General features: G+C 44.0%; 1 protein-coding gene across 1 annotated transcript in view; it reads right to left on the reverse strand.

Annotated features, from left to right (window-relative positions):
- Window positions 1-21,606, reverse strand: part of FGF12 (fibroblast growth factor 12) — a 78,693-nt gene that overhangs the window by 35,057 nt on the left and 22,030 nt on the right. The window contains 1 exon segment of the mRNA XM_070754189.1: window positions 11,051-11,154. Within this exon segment, the coding sequence (XP_070610290.1) occupies window positions 11,051-11,154 (104 nt within the window).

Consider the following 21,606-nt stretch of genomic DNA (forward strand, 5'->3'; position numbering starts at 1 on the left):
ACAAAACCCCCCCACCGCAGAAAGGTTGGGGAGGAAGCAAGGAGGGGCATCCGAAGGAAGGGGGTCATTGACTCTTTTGATTTAAAGTGCACCCATGTCACGCTTGCCCAAGACTTCAAAGCACTAAACAGATCCAACACATCCTTGGAATACAGTGATCCCTTGTTTTTTGCGGGGGATGCGTCCCAAGACCCCCATGAGAAAGTAAAGATATTTTTAATGTATTTAACGAGTATTTGGACTTTTAAAACCCACCCTTTGCATTAAACAGACGTTCTATAATGTTTCTCAGCCAGAACTACATGTGACGTCCCACCAGTTTCTTTAACAGAGGACAGGAGGACTGTACAAGAATTTTATGAATTTTAATGGATTTAAAATTTTCAATGGATTTAAGCCTTCTTTGAAAACCCATGAAGTAGCGAATCCGCAAAAGATGAACTGCGAAGTAGCGAGGGATGACTGTACTCCTATCCAATGACCTCAGTGCCAAAACCCCTACAACAACATCGCCAAAAAGTCTTCAAGAGTTGTCAACCTAATCCTACGTAGCTTCTGCTCTGGGAATCTCACACTACTAACCGGAGCATGCAAAACCTTTGTCAGACCAATCCTGGAATACTGCTCATCTGTCTGGAACCCACACCGCATTTCGGACATAAACACTCTAGAAAACATCCAGAGATACTTTACGAGAAGAGCCCTCCACTCCTCCACTCACAACAGAATCCCCTACACAACCAGACTCACAATCCTAGGCTTAGAAAGCTGAGAACTACGTCGCCTTCAGCACGACCTAAACAGAGCCCATAAAATCACCTGCTACAACATCCTTCCTGTCAACGACGACTTCAGCTTCAGCCACCACAACACACGAGCACACAACAGATGCATACTCAAAGTGAACCGCTCTAAACTCAACTGCAGGAAATATACGACTTTAGCAACTGAGTAGTTGATGCCTGGAACTCACTCCCAGACTCTGTAGTATCATCGTCCTTCTGAGATGGGTCAAAGGAGGACCCAGGTGGTTGGGGGCAAGACTCTCTGTCAACCACTTCGAGAGGGCTGGGAAAGCAGTGGGAAGCGGTGCATAAGTCTAAAGGCTGTGGCTATAAAGGCTATTATGTCAAGCGGGATTTCTGCAGGAGCCTCTTTCTGCCCGAAGCTTTCGGAGACGCCTCCTTCCTGCTGGATTTAAGGCTTTGCAACAGATCCGAGTGGAGGCTGTCAAGAGATTCTCTCTGAAGTTAAAAACCGCTTTGCTTCTCCGAGATAAAGCAAAATTGCTTGCAGCAGAGTCGGGAAGTGAACCTGACTTGATGCCCAGGTTCAAACAGACACGCAAAAAAGCCCCAATTTCTTTCTCCAACGGGGAAGGTAGAAATTCACCAAATTGTTCATCAGCAAATCAAACACGGCTTTCAAATGTAGAATCAAGGTTTGCTGATTCCAGATGATGGCAGGGAAGAATATTTATTGCCTCCAAATTCACAGTAAAGGGCACGCAAGGGAATATGTATGTATGTATGTATATAAGGAGCTCTGATGTTCCTTCAATACACCAGGGTGATTCGACACAAAAATATGTAACCCTTCCCTGGTGCAGAGCTGAAGGGATTGGATACTGTAGCCTAGGAATATAGATGATAAGTCTCTGCCTTACAAGGCAAAGGTTGCAGGTTCAAGTCCCAGTGGGTATGGCTAGCTGATGAGGCCAAAATAAGGCCGAAATACATCTATCCTAGTCTCCCTTAATTTTCAAATTCAGCAAAAAAACATGTGACATATATGTTTTTATATATCACATGTTTTTTGTTTTTTGCTGAAATTTTTAAAATTAAGGGAGACTAGGATGGCACCAATTCAGCCTTTATATATATATATATATTATTCCAGCTAAAAATACATTTAATTATATATATATATATATATTAATGTTGAATAGTTCAGAAGAAAAAATTATAGATGAGCATGAGTATACTAATTGTTGCGGTAGGTTCTACGGTTGGAAGGGAAAAAGGGGGGAGCAAAAATAGAGAGTTAATAAATGTGAGATAATTTGGGGAATAAATGTCAGAGGATCGGTCACAAAAGGAAAACAAAGAAAAAGAGATACCAGAATAAGATCTTTGCTAAGATTTGATGTATATTATGTAAATACAATCCATGTCATAGAAAATAAGGCTCAGGAGGGAAGTGCTTTTCATAGAAAAGTGAACACGACAACAAGGGGGCACAATCTGAAGTTAGTTGGGGGAAAGATCAGAAGCAACGGGAGAAAATATTATTTGACTGAAAGAGTAGTAGATGCTTGGAACAAACTTCCACCAGACGTGGTCGGTCAATCCACAGGAACTGAATTGAAACATGCCTGGGATAAAATACAGGAAATAGCATAAGGGCCGACTAGATGGACCAGGAGGTCTTTTTCTGCCGTCAATCTTCTAGGTTTCTAGGTTTCTATAAGCACTGTTAGAATTGTATTACAGGCACATCACAAATGGTCCAATTTTTATTTTAATGTTTTTTTGTGTGTGTGTGCTTTGTTGTTTGGGTTTTGTGTGTTACAAATAAAGTTTATTTTTAATAAAATTAAATTAAATTTTAAAAAAAGAATAGTTCAGAACACGGTGTCAGTTTTGACAGGTGGCTAAATGCCTGCAAAGAACAGAAACCTGCAATTGTCTGTGTCATTTTTTCTCTCCTCCTGCCAAGCAGCTTGGACTGTGACACGTTAATGTTTAGAATCGCCCTCCCTGCGGGAACCTACAATCCTATACTTTCCCTCAATCAACAACAATACTGGCGCCTTCCTTTCTCGCACTTCTGCATTTCTCGTGACCCACTAAAGAAAAGTCACTTCTCACATTTTGCTCACTGTAACCCCCTGAGAGCCTTTTGATCCCCATTCCTCTAAACCTGTTCCAAGACACGCTTCACACAGAGCTAATGCCCCCGAAGATTCGGCCTTCAGTCTGGCTCGCTTTCCCTTTCGGATATGCTGCCCAAACTGCCCCAGGAGCTGCTGATCTAGTTCTACAGAGAAAATATTATATTATATTATATAATATTATTTTACTGAAAGAGTAGTAGATCCTTGGGACAAACTTCCAGCAGATGTGGTAGATAAATCCACAGTAACTGAATTTAAACATGCCTGTCTGCCGTCAGACTTCTATGTTTCTATGTTTCTATGAATCACTGAGGCAGTCATCTGCACTTCCAGAACCGTCTGGTTCGGTTCTGCAACCCAACAAGACCGACACAGACTTCAGAGGAGAATCAGAACTGCAGAAGAAACAATGGCTGCCCACCTGCCTTCCACTGAGGACCTGACTGCATGTGTCAAAAAGAGGGCAGGGAAAGTATTGACTGACCCCTCGCATCCTGGACACAAACTGTTTCAACTCCCACCCTCAAAACACACCAAGACAACTAGATACAAGGACAGTTTTCCCCCAAACGCTATCACTCTGCTAAACGAATAATTCCCTCCACACTGTCAAACTAAGTCTACACTACTATTACTATTAGTTTTTTCTCATCATTCCTATCCCCCATCTCCTACCACTTAGGACTGTATGACTGTCACTTGTTGCTTGAATCCTAAGATTTGTATTAATATTGTTCCCTCATTGCTTATTTGACCCCTATGACCATCAGTAAGAGTTGTACTTCATGATTCTTGACCAATGTCTCTTTTTCTTTTATGTCCACTGAAAGCATCTGCACCAAAGACAAATTCCTTGTGTGTCCAATCACCCTTGGCCAAGAAAGAATCCTATGCTATATCATTCCTCCAATTCTGTTGTATACATCCAGCCTTTACACACACACACACACTCACTGGAATACCACAGAATATGGTTGTCAAGCCGGTGCAGATGTTGGCGATGAATCAACGTCTTGTCACACTCTCTGCAGAAGGCCTGATGTTGGTGGGGACTTGGGAGGGGGGATTTTCAGAAGGAAGCAGATGCAGCCACAAAGCCGTCTTTCTTTGAAGGGTTCAAGGCCATCCTGGGCCTACCCACCTGGGCGGAAGCGGAAGGAGGACTGGCCACGCTGGCACAATCTGAGTGGGCAACGGGACACGGTTGTGGGTGGGGGGACAAAGGATGGGAACTTCCAACTGGGTGGGGGGGCTCAGATTCAGGTCTCCTAGTGTAAGTGCATGGATGGCTCCAGCCATAAATTGGAACTTTGAGGAGCACTTTGACTCGGACTCTGATGTAGTTCGGATGCTGCCTGGAACCGTGACAACTGTGAGAATACTGCACCCAATTTTGATGGCCACAATGAAAAAAGATGTTGAGAGTCAAGTCTAGAATGAGTGTAGAGAAGAGCAACGAAGAGGATTAGGGGATTAAAACGTATGAAGAACAGTTGAAGGAATCGGGTATATGGTATATGGTCCTAAGTCATTTTTTTCAGTGGCATTGTAACTTTGAACAGTCACTAAATGAAGTTTTGTAAGTTGAGGACCACCTGCACTCTGTCCCATTCTCAGAGCCTCCTGTGATGCCCTATGAAGCTTACCAGGTGGAATCCAAACAGTTGTGGGTTCTATACCCCTTGATCTACTTTGAAATGCAGATTAACATATGCGGAAACCGGCCTATCTGACGCAAGCAAATCTTTTCCTAAGAAAATGCTGATTATTCCATTCTCTCCTTCATTCTGGGGTCTTCCAAGGGGTCTCTCATTTAAAGAGAGATTCAACCTGGAAATAAGGAGGAACCTTCTGACCGTGAGAGCGATCAACCAGTGGAACAGAAGTTGCCTGCGGAGGTTGTAAGAGCTCCAACATTTGAGACTTTCAAGGGGAGACTGGATGGTCATTTGTCCAAAATAGTGTAGGGACTCCTGCTTGAACAGGGGGGTTGGACTAGATGATCTACAAGGTCCCTCCCAACTAACTAACTAACTAACTAACTAACTAACTAACTAACTAACTAACTAACTAACTAAGACTCTAGTAATTATTCACAAAATGTGTATGCCTCCTGACTGTCAACATTTCCCAATGCGTACGTTCAGCAACTCTGCCCCAAATTCAGGCAACCTTTAATTTTCCTTAGTTTCATAGCCACACATGTTTTTCTTTCTTCCATCTCACTTTATTGTTAAATTGTTTTTTAATTTTTAAATTTAATTTTTACTTTTTAATTTACTTTTAAAATTATTTTTTGCTTTTATTTTTTACTTTTTTAGTTTTAGTTTTTACTTTTATTGTTACGTTTTACTTATTTTATGCAAACTATAACTATCTTTTGAGCAGTATACACACCTACCATATTTTTCGGTGTATTTTTCCTCCCTAAAAGAGGCTGATAATTAGGGTGTATCTTATACTCTGAATGTAGCTTTTTTCCAGTCCTAATTAGCTGCTAACGATCTTCCCAGCTCTTGCCTTGCAGGCTCTTTCACTGTTACTCTCTGCGAAGAATGTTTTCCAAGGCCTAAGTCTTTGCAGGGTTCTTTTCATTACTCTAACTTGCTCTGAGTAAGTTTCTTTCCAGCCCTAACCAGGTGCTAACAATGTTCCCAGCTCTTATCCAGTTGCAAGCTCTTTCACTGTTACTCTCTGCAAAGAAGAATGTTTTCCAAGCCCTAAGTCTTTGCAGGGTTTTTTCATTGTTCTACATGCTCCAAATGTTTCTTTCCAGGTGCTAACAATGTTCCCAGCTCTTGCTGGCTTGCAAGCTCTTTCATTGTTACTCTCTCAGAATAAAGGTTTTTTGAAAGCCCTAACCCACGGATAAAATAATCTGCTGAAGCTGACCAGGCTAAGGACGCTGGCCAGCTGAATACCTGGTAAGCAGAATCTTTTCCCTATTTTCTTCCCCCCAAAATAAGGTGCGTCTTATACTCTGAAAAATAGGGCAGTGGGGCTGCTAAGGATTCCCTGCCACCTTCTGGGGGCCCTGAAGTCCTCCCCCCTCCACGCCAATCGATAGGCAGCCCTGGAGAAGACACCCTTCAAAGTCAAGGAGGTGATTTATTGGGGCTCTCCTGGACATTTCTTCCGATAAAGTGGATTGTGATCAGTTTCTTCTTTGGGAATCAGCGGATTCGTCTTTCAGCTGCCACTGGAATTTGGGGCGGGGGGGGGGGCTTTGATGCAAGCTCCCTGCAAGCAGCCACTCGTCTGTCTCGTCTGTATTATCTCAGAGGAAGGGGGGGCGCAGAGGGTTCTAGCCGATGGGGGGGGGGAGGTTGTGTGTTTTTGACATTCAGAGTTGCAAAGTCAAAACGCAGCCCCATCACAGCTACAGAAAATTCTATCTCTCCATCACCAATTACCAGACTGTGCAGCGTTTCTCAAACCGAACTGGGGGGGGGGGGATAATAAAATAAATTGGTTGGCAGACTGCAGAGTTGTGATCCTCCACATAACACACCTCCACTGCAGCAATTAACATCCCTGGAAAGATTTATTTCCTGCTTGCTAAAGGGGGGAGAGAAGGAGAGGCAGCCGGGAAGCCTGGGAGTCCGAGACTCTCTCCATCCACCCCCATCCGTGGGGGGTCAGTGGGTGGACACGTTGACTATAGAACCGAAAGAGATCTGGAATGTTATAAAACATGGGATTTGTTGTATGAGCGCAGGAAATAATGTATTAAACATTAGGACATTAGTATTACAACTGTAAGGACAAATGAACATGATACTCTATTATATATATATACAGTATATGAAGTCATGTGTTATGGTCAAGATCCTCAGAGTCCTTAGGGAATTGGGCCGCATCCAAATCCAAATCCATCCACATCCATCCGTCAATCAATCTGCCAGGGCCCAGACAGGACGCTGCTTTCCGAGGGGACCAGAGCAGCCTCTGTCCTGCCAAAATCTCCGGGAAGCCATCCAGATTTTTTTCCTGGCGTCCGCCCGAGAGTTGCCAGCCGGCCCCTGCCACCGCCTGGGTGGAAACGCACGAGGGGGGGGGAGCAGGAGTTTCCTGGCAGGGAGGAAGGGCAACCTGGGACCGGGAAGGCCAACCTATGGCAGGTGGTGGCAGGCGGAGCCATATCGGAGGGCACGCCAGACTTTGCCACGCTCCAGCGCATCAGCGGATTTTCGGCCTCTGGAAAGGCCGTTTCGCCCTCCGGACATTGCAGGGAAGTTTCCCTCAAGCCCCAGAGGCAGAAAAATCCCCCAAGGGGCAAACTGGAAGTTTGGATAAACGGACTCCCGGTTTGCTGTTGTGCTGGGGGGTTTTCCACTCTGGAGGGTTGTGGGAAGCTTCCTGAAGCCCCGGAGTGCAAAAAACCGCACAACGGGCAAACAGGAAGTGCATTTTTCCAAACTTCAGGTTTATTTCATTTATTTATTTATTCATTTATTTATTACACTTCTATGTCACCCTTCTCAAACGACTCAGCGCAGCGTACAACATAATAAATTCAGTATAATACACATGTATAAAAATCTAATATTAAAAATAACTATAAAACTATTTTTTAAAAAACAACATTTATCTCAGCACAAGCCTCCACATTTGCCTCCACTCATGGCAACAGCTGGAATTCATCTCGACACCCATGGCCCCCATGCCCGCCAGCAGAGGTGGGTCTTCTGGACTTTGCGAAAGGCCAGGAGGGAGGGGGAGGTACATATCTCTGGAGGGAGTTCATTCCAAAGGGCCGGGGTCACCACAGAGAAGGCTCTTCCCCTTCTGGCCGATGGGGACTGGAGAAGGCTGACTCTGCGGGACTTAACTGACCACTGGGATACATGAGGCAGAAGACGGTCCCATAGGTAATCTGGTCCTAAGCCATGTAGGGCTTTGTAGGTCATAACCAGCACTTTGAATTGGGCCCAGAGACTGATTGGCAGCCAGTGCAGCTCGCGGAGTGATGTTGAAATGTGGGCAGATCTCTTAGGAACCTGGAGAGGTCAATCATGGACAGTCTCAGGGGAAAATGTTGTGGGTTAGGGGAAGATACTACAGAGTCCGGTAATGAGTTCCGTGCTTTGACAACTCGATTACTAAAGTCATATTTTTTACAGTCCAATTTGGAGCAGTTAATGTTAAGCTTGTATCTGTTGTGTGCTCTTGTGTTGTTGTGTGTCTCTGGACGTTTTCTAGAGTGTTTATGTCCGAAATGCGGTGGGGGTTCCAGACAGATGAGCTGCATTGGAGGATAGGTCTGCCCTCGTCCTTGGCAAAGCGGCTCCGACCCAAGCGGGGGGGGGGGGAACTATGGCTGAGCTGCAGCTGCCTCCCCCTCCCCAACCCCTCTGCCCCCCCTCCACTCCCCGGCTGCTGTTTATTTTCCTCCCAAAAGATGCATCGGAATGAAAGGCGAGTGAGCGCTGCCGAGAAGGGGGACGGAGGAGGACTCTCCCCTGGGACCGGCCGCTATTTAAAAGAGATGAATGCACACCCGCCATCCTCACAAATTACGCAACCTCTGCATAATCACCAGGCTTTGGAGAGAAATCCAGAGCTAAGCCTTCTCCTTGGCAGCCTGAATCTCCTCGGTCCCCAAAGGAGATCTCAATCAGAATAGAGACTCCGGGGACCACGGAGGTCTTCTATCCCGACCCACAGCTCAAGCAGAAGACCCTGTAACATTTCAGACAAACCTCTTATTAAAACCTCCAATGATGAAGCACCTACAAACTCTGGTGTCAGGTAGTTCCACTGGTTAATTGTTCTAACTGTCAGGAAGTTTCTCCTTAGTTTCCATCCGTTGGCTTCCTGTTTTTCCTTGTGGTGCTTTGGAGAAATGGTGGATTCCCTCGGCTTTGTGGCAGCCCAACCACAAATAGAAAGTACAGCCCAACCTACCAGAAATATAACTGCAAAAAACAGATTGGAAATAAAAAGTTAACACAAGTCCAAACTAGTTGGCTAGTTTAATGAAAAGAAGGACCAGGAGAGACATAATAACAGTCTTTCATTACCTCAGGGGTTGCCCCAAAGTAGAAGGAGTCAAGCTATTTTCCAAAGCACCTGAGGGCAGAACAAGAAGCAATGGGTGGAAACTAAACAAGGAGAGAAGCAACCTAGAAATATGGAGAAAGTTCCTGACAGTCAGAACAATTAACCAGTGGAACAGAAGTTGCCTCCAGACTGGAAGTTTTTAAGAAGATGTTGGATAACCATCTGTCTGAAGTAGTGTAGGGTTTACTGCCTAAGCAGGGGGTTGGACTAGAAGACCTCCAGGGTCCCTTTCAACTTTTGTTGTTGTTATTATAATTATTATTATTGTTGTTGTTGTTGTTGTTGTTGTTGTTGTTGTTATTAAAGCAATAAGAGAACACCTGTCTGATCTGGATGAATACAAATAATCGGGATCTGATGGAGGTAGGTAGGTAGATAGATAGATAGATAGATAGATAGATAGATAGATAGATAGATAGATAGATAGATAGATAGATAGATAGATATAGATGATAGATAGATAAATAGATAGATAGGTAGATAGATAGGTAGGTAGATAGATAGATAGATAGATAGATAGATAGATAGATAGATAGATAGATAGATAGATAGATAGATAGATAGATAGATAGATAGATAGATAGATAGATAGATAGAAATGGTGATACATCACTTTTTTCACTGTCATTGTAACTTCAGTCTCTAAAAGAACTGTTTGTTGTAAGTCACAAATTACTTGCAATTTAATTTAAATAACTCTTTGGTAGGCAATTCCTGCGCTCTCCCCTAGTCCTATTTAGGAGCAAAAATGGACATTTGTGGTCATTTTCCTCCTCCGTCCTCAATTTCCCAACATAAAAGCTTCTATTCTATTCTATCAGTTTTCCTTCCCACTTTTGCTGCTGAGAACTGCAAACGAAAAAGCTTAACCAAGATCCATCCACCCTCCAGGTACAAGACCACCTGTGGGGCCCTCAGCACACACCTGGCCAGGTAGAAACAGCCGGGCGCCCACATCACCTGTGTTCACAGGAACCATGCTCACACCGGTGTGAATGCCACCCACAGCCACTCTGCTCCCAACCCGCCTTTCTTAAGACCTCTGGAGAACACCAGCCATGCTGCCCGCGCGTTCACAGACACACAAACACACCTACAGTATCTATCTAGCATGAGAGAAAAATCAACTCAAGATAACAATCAGTTTCCATGTTTCCTCAACAAGCCCTCATTTAACTCAGATAGAAGCCAAGCCCCCAGATACTGAAAACTGTCAACCGACCGTTATTTCCACAAAAATAAGCGCTAGCATGATTTTTTTCGGACGCTCGTAATATAAGCCCTACCCCAAAAGTAAAGCCCAGTTAAGATGGTCAGCCAGACAGACACATTTAGTGCCGTACTTCCCCCAAAATAAGACCTAACCAGAAAACAAGCCCTAATGCGCCTTCTGGAGCAAAAATTAACATAAGATCCGGTCTTATAAATTTAATAACTTAAATCAAATATATAATTTAACATTATATTAAATATAATGGAAATGGCTCTGGCTTGGGCCGAGAGGCAACAAAGTAGCTGTGATGTTCCTTCAATATACGAGGGTGATTCGACACAAAAAAACATGTAACCCTTCCCTGGTACAGAGCTGAAGGGATTGGACGCTGTAGCCTAGAGGTTTATTCTCTGCCTTACAAGGCCAAGGCTGCAAGTTCAAGTCTCAGTGAGAGGGTATGGGCAGAAAAAGGCCGAAAGAGATCTATCCTAGCCTCCCTATATATATATATATATATATATATATATATATATATATTATATATATAATTGCTGAATTTGAAAATTAAGGGAGACTAGGATAGATCTATTTCGGCCTTATTTTGGTCCCATCAGCTAGCCATACTCTCACTAGCCATACGAACTATACATAATATAATATATAATAAATGTAATTAAATATAAGATTCAGTCTTATAAATTTAATAAATTAAATTAAATTATTTTGGTGGAAATACGGTAATTCTCACTCCTGAAACCTTACAGATATCCCAGTTGTCTTCGGATAAAGTGGCCCTCTTCCCAGGCAATCCCTCCAGGCAGCCCCCTCCCCACGAGACCACCGCCCCCTCCAAAGGAGACGCCCCCAGAGACACTTACGGAGCTGTAGAGGTACCCTTCGCCATTCATGGCCACGTAGAGGCCGGCCTTCACGCCCTGGATGGCCACCACACGAAGCCCCACCGGAATGAGGTTGAAGAGGGCTGGAAGAAGAGGAGAAGGTGGTGAATGGATCTGGGGCTAAAGCCTCAGCAGACACCCCACACACACACACACACGCCGAGGCAGGAAGCACGGCTTCTCAGGAGGCCACCCCAACACTTCCATGGCCAGGAGAAGGTTCTCAGGCCACCTAGAACCAGCCAAAGAGGCAGGAGAGATCCATTAATGATAGAGTCACGAGAGTTGGGAGGGACCTCGGAGGTCTTCTAATCCAACCAGTTTATTAATTAGATTTATTTATTTGATTTCATTTGTATACCACCCATTCTCAAGAGACTCAATTGCTCAAGCAGGACACCATGTACAGTAGAATTAGCCAGAATTCTGGGAATTGAAGTCCACTATTTTCAAGTATGCTGACTGGGGAATTCTGGGAGTTGAAGTCCACAAGTCTTAAGAATGTCCAAGGTTGAACCCCCTGCTCTAAAGGAGGGGTGCCCAGGTTCCAGGTGACATCCAAACTAAACCAGAGTCCGAGTCCAAGCTCCAACATATTTCCAGACTCATCACCTACACTGGGGAACCTGAATCCGAGCTTCCCACACAGGTGAAAGTTCACCTTCCTTGTCACATTGCCCACTCAGGTTGTGCCAGCATGACCAGTCCTCCTTCCGCTTCCAGCCAGGTGGGTGGGCATAGCTTGGCCTTGAACCCCTCCAAGGAATGCTTTGTGGCTGCCTTGGATTCCCTCATGAAAATCCCCCCTCCCAAATTCCCACAATCATCAGGCCTTCTATAGATAACGTAGCAAACATCTGCACCGGCTTGACAATGGGATGAGCCCACCTAAAGGGCTACGCACTTCTGGGTGTCTAGGACTTTCCATCTCTTCATTAGAGGCCTGGCAGATTAAGCTTTGGGAAGGAACGTCCCTGTTAAAAGTAGTTTTTTAGTTTAAAAAACAAAAGTCTGATATTTTTCAAACTTAGTCACTTTGAGATGAGAGGACTTCAGCTCCCAGAATTCCCCAGCCAAGATGCTTTGAGATGAATGGATTTGGACTGCTAGGATTCCCCAATGAGCTAGTCCTCAAGGGCTGTAAGTCCACAGGGAGAGAAGCGAGCAGCGGGGTGCCACAAGGGTCCATCCGAGGCCCAGCACTCTTTCATCTCCCCATAAATGACCTGGGAGAGGGAATAGCAGGAGAGCTAACCAAATCTGCAGGTGACACCAAGCTGGCAAGAGTAGGAAACACACCAGAGGATCCAGATGGATCTTGAGAGACTTCTACACAAGAGCCCAAACCAATAAAATGACATTCAACACAGAGAAAAGTAAAACCCTACACCAGTGATGGCGAACCTATGGCACGGCTGCCACAGTTGGCACGTGGCGTCATATCTGCTGGCACGCAAGCCACTGCCCCAGCTCATCTCCAACAGGCATGTGTGTGCCGGCCAGCTGATTTTCGGCTGGCACAGAGGCTCTGGGAGGGCGTTTTTGGCTGCCCAAGAGCCTCCAGAGGGATGGTGGATGGCGCTTTTGCCCTCTGCTGTGGGAACGCGGGAACTAGTGTCTTGGAATGTGCGTGCGAAAAGCATAGACCTTGAGCATGACACGTATGATGACCCAGTTTCTCTAGCAACATTCTCCTTCCCTGCACTCTTATCTTGCTTTCCTTGCTGCTAGCCTAAGAAAAGTGCAACATTATATATCATGAGGTGGGCTGATGGGGCCCTTCTCTCGCTCTTGCTTTATTTTTCTCATGAATCAGCACCTTGAAATGTAGCACAAGTTATGTGATTTTTATTGGTTATATTTTGTACGCTTAATACGTTATAAGTTTGAATTGGTGTAACAGACCCATGTGAAATGTAGCATCACAGAAGCCTGCCTTTCTTTGTTTGCTTTCAATAAAAGGGTCATCCTGGATTTAATCTAGGTTGCTTCACCAGAGAGAAAATCCAGGTTGCCTCACCAAAGAAGTTTCTTGTCCGAGGTATTTTCTCTAACATTGGATTTGTGAGTAACCCGCAGTCAGTTGCCAGCTGCGAGCTTCCATAACTGGTGACCCCGACGTGATTAATTGCATTGTGGTCTACCCCATCAACTGACTGCGTTCCTTGACACCTCCGTACTCATCAGAGCAGGAAAGCTCCTCAAACCAGGGCCGGTCGTCAGAGCACGAAGTACCCTTATGTGAGTATGGGGGCAGAGTTTTCTAAGCCTCAGGTTGCGCACCTTCAAGAACTTAGACAACTAGTCAAGGCTTCAATAATTTTAAAACCTAATGGGAAAAATTTGTACAGTCCCTCTAAAACTGACCTCCAAAGCCTTCTCAAATATATTTATAAAAACTGTCTTGCTTATCCTGAGGAAGGCTCTCTTAAATCTCTTGTTTGGGCTAAATTGGGAACATACCTTCATGAGGTATTGTTCACTTGGAGGGTGGTCATGGACTGTCTTCGGTCTCACGACAGTGCACTGAACAGGGTTTCGGACACTCTGCCACCTTATCAATCTGACTTTAAATTTGATTCAAAATTGCCCCCTGCTGCTGAAAGCTCCCTGATAGCCTCTGTTCCGAAGGGAAAAACAAGTGAGATAAGGTTTCCAACAGGCAAAAGAAAGGGGGGAGCTGCTGGTGGATGAATATAGTTATTGTTTTTCTTTGTTTTAGAGAATTACTAACATTGAGCCATTTCCTATGAAACTAATTAGAGATTTTAAGCAAGCAGTAGCTTTATTTTATTCATTTTGTCCAATATGTTTTGTGTGGAATCACTAATCATTATGTCTCAGGTCTTATTGAAACTGTTGCAAATGCATAATTTAACCTTTGCTTAGTAAAATTGATGTGGGTTTGGCTGATTATATTTAAGTGTGTTGTATAGTTGGAATTATTGTTTATAATATGGAAACACTTGCATTGGCGCTGCAAAATGTGGGGAAATCTCAATGCAGAGACCCCAGGGGAGGTGCTGCTAAAGGCACTTTAAAAACTAGCAAGCCAAAAACTGCATGTCCCTGGTGCAAAAAGGGTTTTCATTGGAAACTAGAGGGGGGGGGCATGCAGCCAGCCCCGCTCCAAAGATTGTTTTGTTATGTCATATGAGCCTTCTTTGGTCTCTGTTCTGTTTGTAGCTAGCAAGATTGTAGAAGCTGTTTTTTTCCCTCCTGCTTTGCCATTACATGTTTACATTAAACCTGTTGTTTTGTTTTTGCATGTTAACATGTGGGGGTGAGATTTTGCACTAATCCTGCATTTAAAAAGGCATTTTTGTTATTTGTGTTTGTTGACTGTCCTAGTACAGCAAACCTTAAAAGAATTAACAGCCATATTACATCAACATGGTTTGCACATAGCTCCAGAAAAAATACAAAAATCTGAACCTTTTTCTTATTTGGGTCACAAATTGCTTGCTTCTCATGCTTCTTCTGAGTTACCTTGTTTGAAATTAACTTCACCCACTACTTTGGTTAAATTGCAACAATATTTGGGATCCATAAATTGGGCGCGTCCCTATGTGGGACTTACCACCTCTCAATTGGCTCCTTTATTTTCTGCACTCACTTTGGGTTCAGCACCCCATGATCTCATTCAATTAACTGCCATTCATTTAGAAGCCTTGCAACAAGTCAATGCTGCTTTACAGCACATGTGGGTGGACAGGATGGAAGCCAATCTTCCTCTTGTCATGATTTTATTAAACACTGTGGGTCTCCCCACTGCAGTTCTTGCACAAAAGTCCTCAAAATTATTAATTCTGGAATGGATTCATCTTTCTCATACCCCACGCACCACTGTCTCTCAGAAGCTTCATCTTTTTGCTACACTCATTGTCAAATGCCGGCACAGAGCAAAATTGTTGGCCGGAATTGAACCTTCTGTGTTGTACATACCCTTTTCTTTATCAGTATGGGATCCTTTGTTTGTGAACTCTGATCATCTTCAGTTCGCACTGGCAGATTGGCCCGGGGAGGTTTCTTGTCATGCGCCCCCTGACCCAAGACTGTCACTTGTAAGGACAGTCCCTTTTCAATGGCGCTCCCCACTGTCCCCTGCTCCCATTTCTGACGCTGTCACTGTATTTGCAGATGGTAGCAAGACTTATGGGGCATGTGCCTGGCTGCACGAGGGTAAGTGGTCAACAAAAATTACTCCCCCTCAGACCTCTGCTTAGAGGGCTGAATTGGCTGCATCTATTTTAGCATTTACAATTTTTTCTAAGGAACCTTTTAATTTGATTCTTGACAGTTTGTATGTCACTCAAATTGTTTCTTCCATTTTTGATTCCTATCTGTCACCATCATTGGATGCAAACCTTTTGTCTTTGTTTTTGTCCTTGCAAAAATTAATCATGGCACGAAAGTGTTTATTTTTTGTTTCCCATATTAGGAGTCATCAACCCTTTCCTGGATTTTTGCAAGAAGGAAACAATGTAGCAGACGCTGCAGCTTCAGCAGCAACTGCCTCCGTCTCCCTCATGGCTGTTGTTTCAGCCCCGACTCCTTGGGAAAGTCATTCTTATTTTCACCAGAATAAAAAGGCACTCATGAAACAATTTGGCATAACAGCAAATGAAGCATCTGCTATTATTCAGCAATGTCCCACCTGTAGCCAACAAGCGAACTCCATACCTATGGGGGTCAACCCTAGAGGTACGGAATGCTGCCAGATTTGGCAAATGGATGTAACGCAATATCCTCCCTTCGCTTCTTGGAAATATCTTCATGTTTCCATTGATACATACTCAGGCTACATTATGGCTACTCCACAAAGAGGTGAAGCCACAAGATACGTTATAAATCACTGTATTCGCACCTTTGCATCATTGGGACGTCCAAAAGAACTGAAAACTGATAATGCACCTGCTTACACAAGTGCGGCCTTTGCTGCCTTCTGTAACCAGTGGGACATTGTGCATAAATTCGGGATTCCTTACAACAGCCAGGGCCAATCTCTCGCAGAGAGGGCTCATTTAACGCTAAAACGTGCCCTGAACAGATACGATCAGATGAAGGGGAAAACCGCCCCTAACCTCCCAGCGGTGCAAAACACTCTTAATCTTTGTTTATATACTTTAAATTTTCTTAATCTGACTGGCACTCCTTCATCCTCTGCTGCGACTCGTCATTTTTCCACAGTTCCAGTTTCCTCCCCCAGGCCTTTGGTCTACTATCGTCAGCTACCGGATCTCACTTGGAGAGGCCCAGCAGATCTTATCACCTGGGGGCGAGGCTACGCTGCAGTACAGCTTGACGATCAGGTGCTGTGGGTACCAGGAAGACACGTAAGACCATATCTTCCTAAACATGCAGGCACAAAAGGGGGACATGGACATTCACACACACCTCCCCTTCCTGCGGGAACCTCCAGAGATGACAGCACTCCAACAACTGGCTGACCCCTGCCTGACCTGGAGACTGGGCAGGGCACCCACAACCACTGCCTTACGAAGAACGTGAAGAACCTCCCAAGGGATATTTGTTGCTTCATCAAAAAACACCTAATCATCATTCCTTTTTTTTCCTTGTGTGCTTATTGAATTGTTTATTAGTTTTGCTATTTTGCTACCCCTTGACGCTTCATACAATGATGAGATAAAACTTTTGAGCAAAGCTGAGTATGTTTCACTTTCGGTATCCCTAGTGGGGGTACCTGGTTTGGCCGCAGGCAACCAACGAACAGCGCATCGCATTGCCTGTTCTTAGCAAAAAACCATTAACGCTACATCAATAGCCATTGCTGCCTTAACACAAGAACAAATAGAGCTCTGACATGCAATTTTGGAGAATAGAGCTGCTATAGACTTTTTGTTATTGTTACATCATCTAGGATGTGAGTCTGTAAAAAACATGTGTTGCTTTAACATCTCAGACAACTCACATTGATAAAAAAGCAATTGGACAACTTAAAGGATCTTGCATCTCACATTCGAGAGGATGTGTTACCTGCCTGGTGGGATGCCCTTTGGTCCTGGCTTCCGGATGGCTCTTGGCTACGTATTATCCTAACTGCTATGATTGTTGTGGTAATAGTTCTTGTAACACTTTGCTGCTGTATTCAATGCATTCCATCATTACTACAAATCTTTAAAAGTCTTCTGCCCTCTAATAGGAAGGTCATTCTCACTTGGGAAATTAAACCCCTTCTGGACTTAGAGGCCCACTTGCATCAGCTGAAGCTATATCAAAGAAGCAACCTTTCTCTCTGCCCAGCAAGGAGAAAGAGTCTACCTTTTAAAAAATAAAAACAGGGGAGATGTGGGAACGCGGGAACTAGTGTCTTGGAATGTGCGTGCGAAAAGCATAGACCTTGAGCATGACACGTATGATGACCCAGTTTCTCTAGCAACATTCTCCTTCCCTGCACTCTTATCTTGCTTTCCTTGCTGCTAGCCTAAGAAAAGTGCAACATTATATATCATGAGGTGGGCTGATGGGGCCCTTCTCTCGCTCTTGCTTTATTTTTCTCATGAATCAGCACCTTGAAATGTAGCACAAGTTATGTGATTTTTATTGGTTATATTTTGTACGCTTAATACGTTATAAGTTTGAATTGGTGTAACAGACCCATGTGAAATGTAGCATCACAGAAGCCTGCCTTTCTTTGTTTGCTTTCAATAAAAGGGTCATCCTGGATTTAATCTAGGTTGCTTCACCAGAGAGAAAATCCAGGTTGCCTCACCAAAGAAGTTTCTTGTCCGAGGTATTTTCTCTAACATTGGATTTGTGAGTAACCCGCAGTCAGTTGCCAGCTGCGAGCTTCCATACTCTGCCAGCTCCAGGGAAGCCTTTGGAGCCTGGGAGGGCAACATACGAGCCTACTGGGCCCACCAGAAGTTGGGAAAGAGGCTGTTTCCAGCTCCAGAAGGCCACCAGGGGTGGGGGAAGCTGTTTTCGGCCTCCCCAGGCATTGAAGTAGGTGTGAGCACTTGCGCATGTGCAATAGTGCGCACACATGCTCTTTCAGCACCCGATGAAAAAAAGGTTTGCCATCACTGTCCTACACCTTGGGAAGAAGCATCAAAAAGACAGATGCAAACGGGGTGAAATCACATATACAAGATGCTGATTCACCTGTAAATAAATTATGTACTGCTTTAAAAATTGGAAGAAAAATTTAATAAACATATTTATTAAAAAAGAAAAAATAAATCACACTCAACAGCAAGGGGAATCTTGGAGTCTTGGTGGACAACCAACTAAATACGAGCCAGCAATGTGCAGCAGTGGCCTAAAAGCCCTTTATGACCTATAAAGCCCTTCATGGCACCGGACCAGACTATCTCCGGGACCGCCTTCTGCTGCACGAATCCCAGCGACCAGTGGGTCTTCTCCAGGTCCCGTCAACTAAACAATGCCGCTTGCCAGGACCCAGGGGAAGAGCCTTCTCTGTGGCGGCCCCAGCCCTCTGGAACCAACTCCCCCCCAGAGATTAGAATAGCCCCCACCCTTCTCGCCTTTCATAAGCTTCTTAAAACCCACCTCTGCCGCCAGGCATGGGGGAACTGAGATCCTCTTTCCCCCCAGGCCTTTACAATTTTATGCATGGTATGTCTGTATATATGTTTGGTTTTTATATTAATGGGTTTTTAATCATTTTTGTATTGGATTATTATTGTATGCTGTCTTATTATTGCTGTTAGCCGCCCCGAATCTCCAGAGAGGGGCGGCATACAAATCCAATAGATAGATAGATAGATAGATAGATAGATAGATAGATAGATAGATAGATAGATAGATAGATAGATAGATAGATAGATAGATAGATAGATAGATAGATAGATAGATAGATAGATAGATAAATAGCGAATGCAATCCTAAATTGCATTAACAGAGGGATACAATGTAGGATTACGTAGGTAGTAATGCCACTCTATAAAGTCTTAGGGTTTTTTATTATTATTTTATTGTTAGAGTTGGAAGGGACCTTGCAGGTCCTCTAGTCCAACCCCCAGTTAGACCATACCTGGAGTTCTGCATCCAGTTTTGGTCACCACCCTACAAAAGAGACATTGAAGCTCTAGAGAAAGTGCAGAAGGGAGCAACCAGGATGATCAGGGGACTGGAAACTAAAACATACGAAGAGCGGTTGCAGGCACTGGGCATGGTCAGTCTAGCAAAGAGAAGGACCAGGGGAGACAGGATAGCCCTGTCCCAATACTTGAGGGGTTGCCACAGGAAGGAAGGGGTCAGAATGTTTTCCAAAGCACCAGAAGGCCGGAGAAGGAACAACAGATGGAAGCTGACCAAGGAGAGATTCAACCTGGATATGAGGAGGAACCTTCTGGCGGTGAGAGCGGTCAATCGGTGGAACAGAAGTTGCCTGTGGAGGTCGTGGGAGCTCCAACACTTGGGACTTTCAAGGGGAGATTGGACGACCATCTCTCAGAAATGGTGCAGCATTTCTCCCAAATGCTGATTGGGAGTGGGGCTGGACTAGATGACCTCCAAGGTCCCTCCCAACTCTAATAAGTAAACAAATAAATAAATAAATAAAAGGAGCAGACCCAACTCCCAGAATCCTTCAGCCGCATGATTTCTCTCAATTCTGGGAGAGTTCAATTCCGTAATATCTTGGAAGTGTGGAAAACTGTATTAACTATAACCGAATTTGGGGATTATTTATGGATTCTAAATTATGCACAGAGCCATCTGGCACATCCAAGGTTTTGGGTTTCATTCCAGAAAAGATTTTATCCCATTAGACTTTGTCTGGCTGGCTACAGCATTAAGGAGGAAGAGCTTTGGGTGAATGATACATTCTCATATATTATTGGCCCTTTTTGTCACAACCTTTTCTTCACCACAGGTTGCCTCCTTTCAATGCCTTTTGTGGCCATGGACCCCCAAGACTAAGCTCAAGATTTAAATTATAGCATTTCTTCAAGATTTCACACTCTCCATGACATGCGCTTAGACTGTCCACGGTTGATCTCTCCAGATTCCTTAGAGCAGTGTTTCCCAGCCTTGGCCACTTGAAGATATCTGGACTTCAACTCCCAGAATTCCCCAGGCAGCATTTGCTAGCTGGGGAATTCTGGGAGTTGAAGTCCAGATATCTTCAAGTGGCCAAGGTTGGGAAACACTACCTTAGAGGTCAGTAAAGGGCGTGCATAAGTGTACTAGAGTGCCTTCCGACCCCTGTCCCAATGTCTCTCCTATATCCCATATATCTTCTCTTCTCTCCCTTTATCTGTCTTCTATTCTCACTTTGATTGATCTTACCCTATACTCTCTCTCCTATCCCTTCTCTAATTTTGTTTTCTCTTGAAGGGGTCCCCTCTACTACCTTCATTGGGCATTATTGTGTATTGGGACAAAATTAAATAAATAACATTGCATCTCCTCCCACTGAAATAATAGTTTTTAAAGGGCTAAGACTGTTGCATGATTATTTTGAAATCTTTACCAGTCAAATGTGACTTGGCCTTTGTAAATTCATTCTGCTCTTTGATACTTTGCAAATCTTTCAACTTGTTCTCTTTCAATCCCCTTCCTTCTTTTTGCCTTCTTTTTGTCTTCAAGTATCTTTAAAATAAAAACATTTCTAAAACTGGCAGCATTATCCCTATTGGATTCCCTGGCTCTGTTCATATTTTTTTAGTTATTTCTTTGATATTATTGATCGTGCCAATCCAACTTTGGGGATTTGGAATGGATTTGGGGTGGGCGAAAAAGAACAATGCAGGGGCCATAAATTCTCCTCGCAGATCATTAAAAGCCACATAGTCCGATTCTTCACGAACCTCTCTTTTCTTTTATGTCCACTGAGAGCATCTGCACCAACAACAAACTCCTTGTGTGTCCAATCACACTTGGCCAATAAAGAATTCTATTCTATTCTATTCTATTCTAGTCTATATTCTATTCTATTCTATTCTAGTCTAGTCTAGTCTAGTCTACATTCTATTCTATTCTATTCCTTTCTAGTCTAGTCTAACCTAATATAGTCCAGTCTATATTCTATTCTATTCTATTCTATTCTATATTCTATTTTATTCTATTCTAGTCTAGTCTAGTCCCTATTCTATTCTATTCTAATCTACTCTAGTCTAGTTTAGATTAGGAAGGAAGGAAGGAAGATGGGAATGAGGAGGGGGAAGGAGAGGGAGGGAGCAGCCCCACTCCCCTTTTCACACCTCACTAGCCTTTGGAGACCCCCATGCTCACTGGAACGCGCAAAGAACAGTGTCACAAGAGGGAGAGCACCAGACGGTGTCAGACACAGTTATCGCTGTACAATTGGACCTACATTTTCCTGTTCACGTGATTTGAATTTCCTAACTTCTCCTTTTTCTGTACAAGGACACAATTTGACCTGTTCGTTGCTATTGGCAGATAAGATGAGACGCCTCGGTCATCCAAGTGGGTATAAAGTACAGACTCTCACCTCGGGAAACAGTGCATTAGATAACAAAAGAAGAAGACAATAGGCCAGGGACGGTAGGGACGCTGTTGCTTTTATGCACGTCCCTTAGAGACCT

Source organism: Erythrolamprus reginae, chromosome 5, assembly GCF_031021105.1.
Source record: "Erythrolamprus reginae isolate rEryReg1 chromosome 5, rEryReg1.hap1, whole genome shotgun sequence".
Lineage (NCBI taxonomy): Eukaryota > Metazoa > Chordata > Lepidosauria > Squamata > Dipsadidae > Erythrolamprus > Erythrolamprus reginae.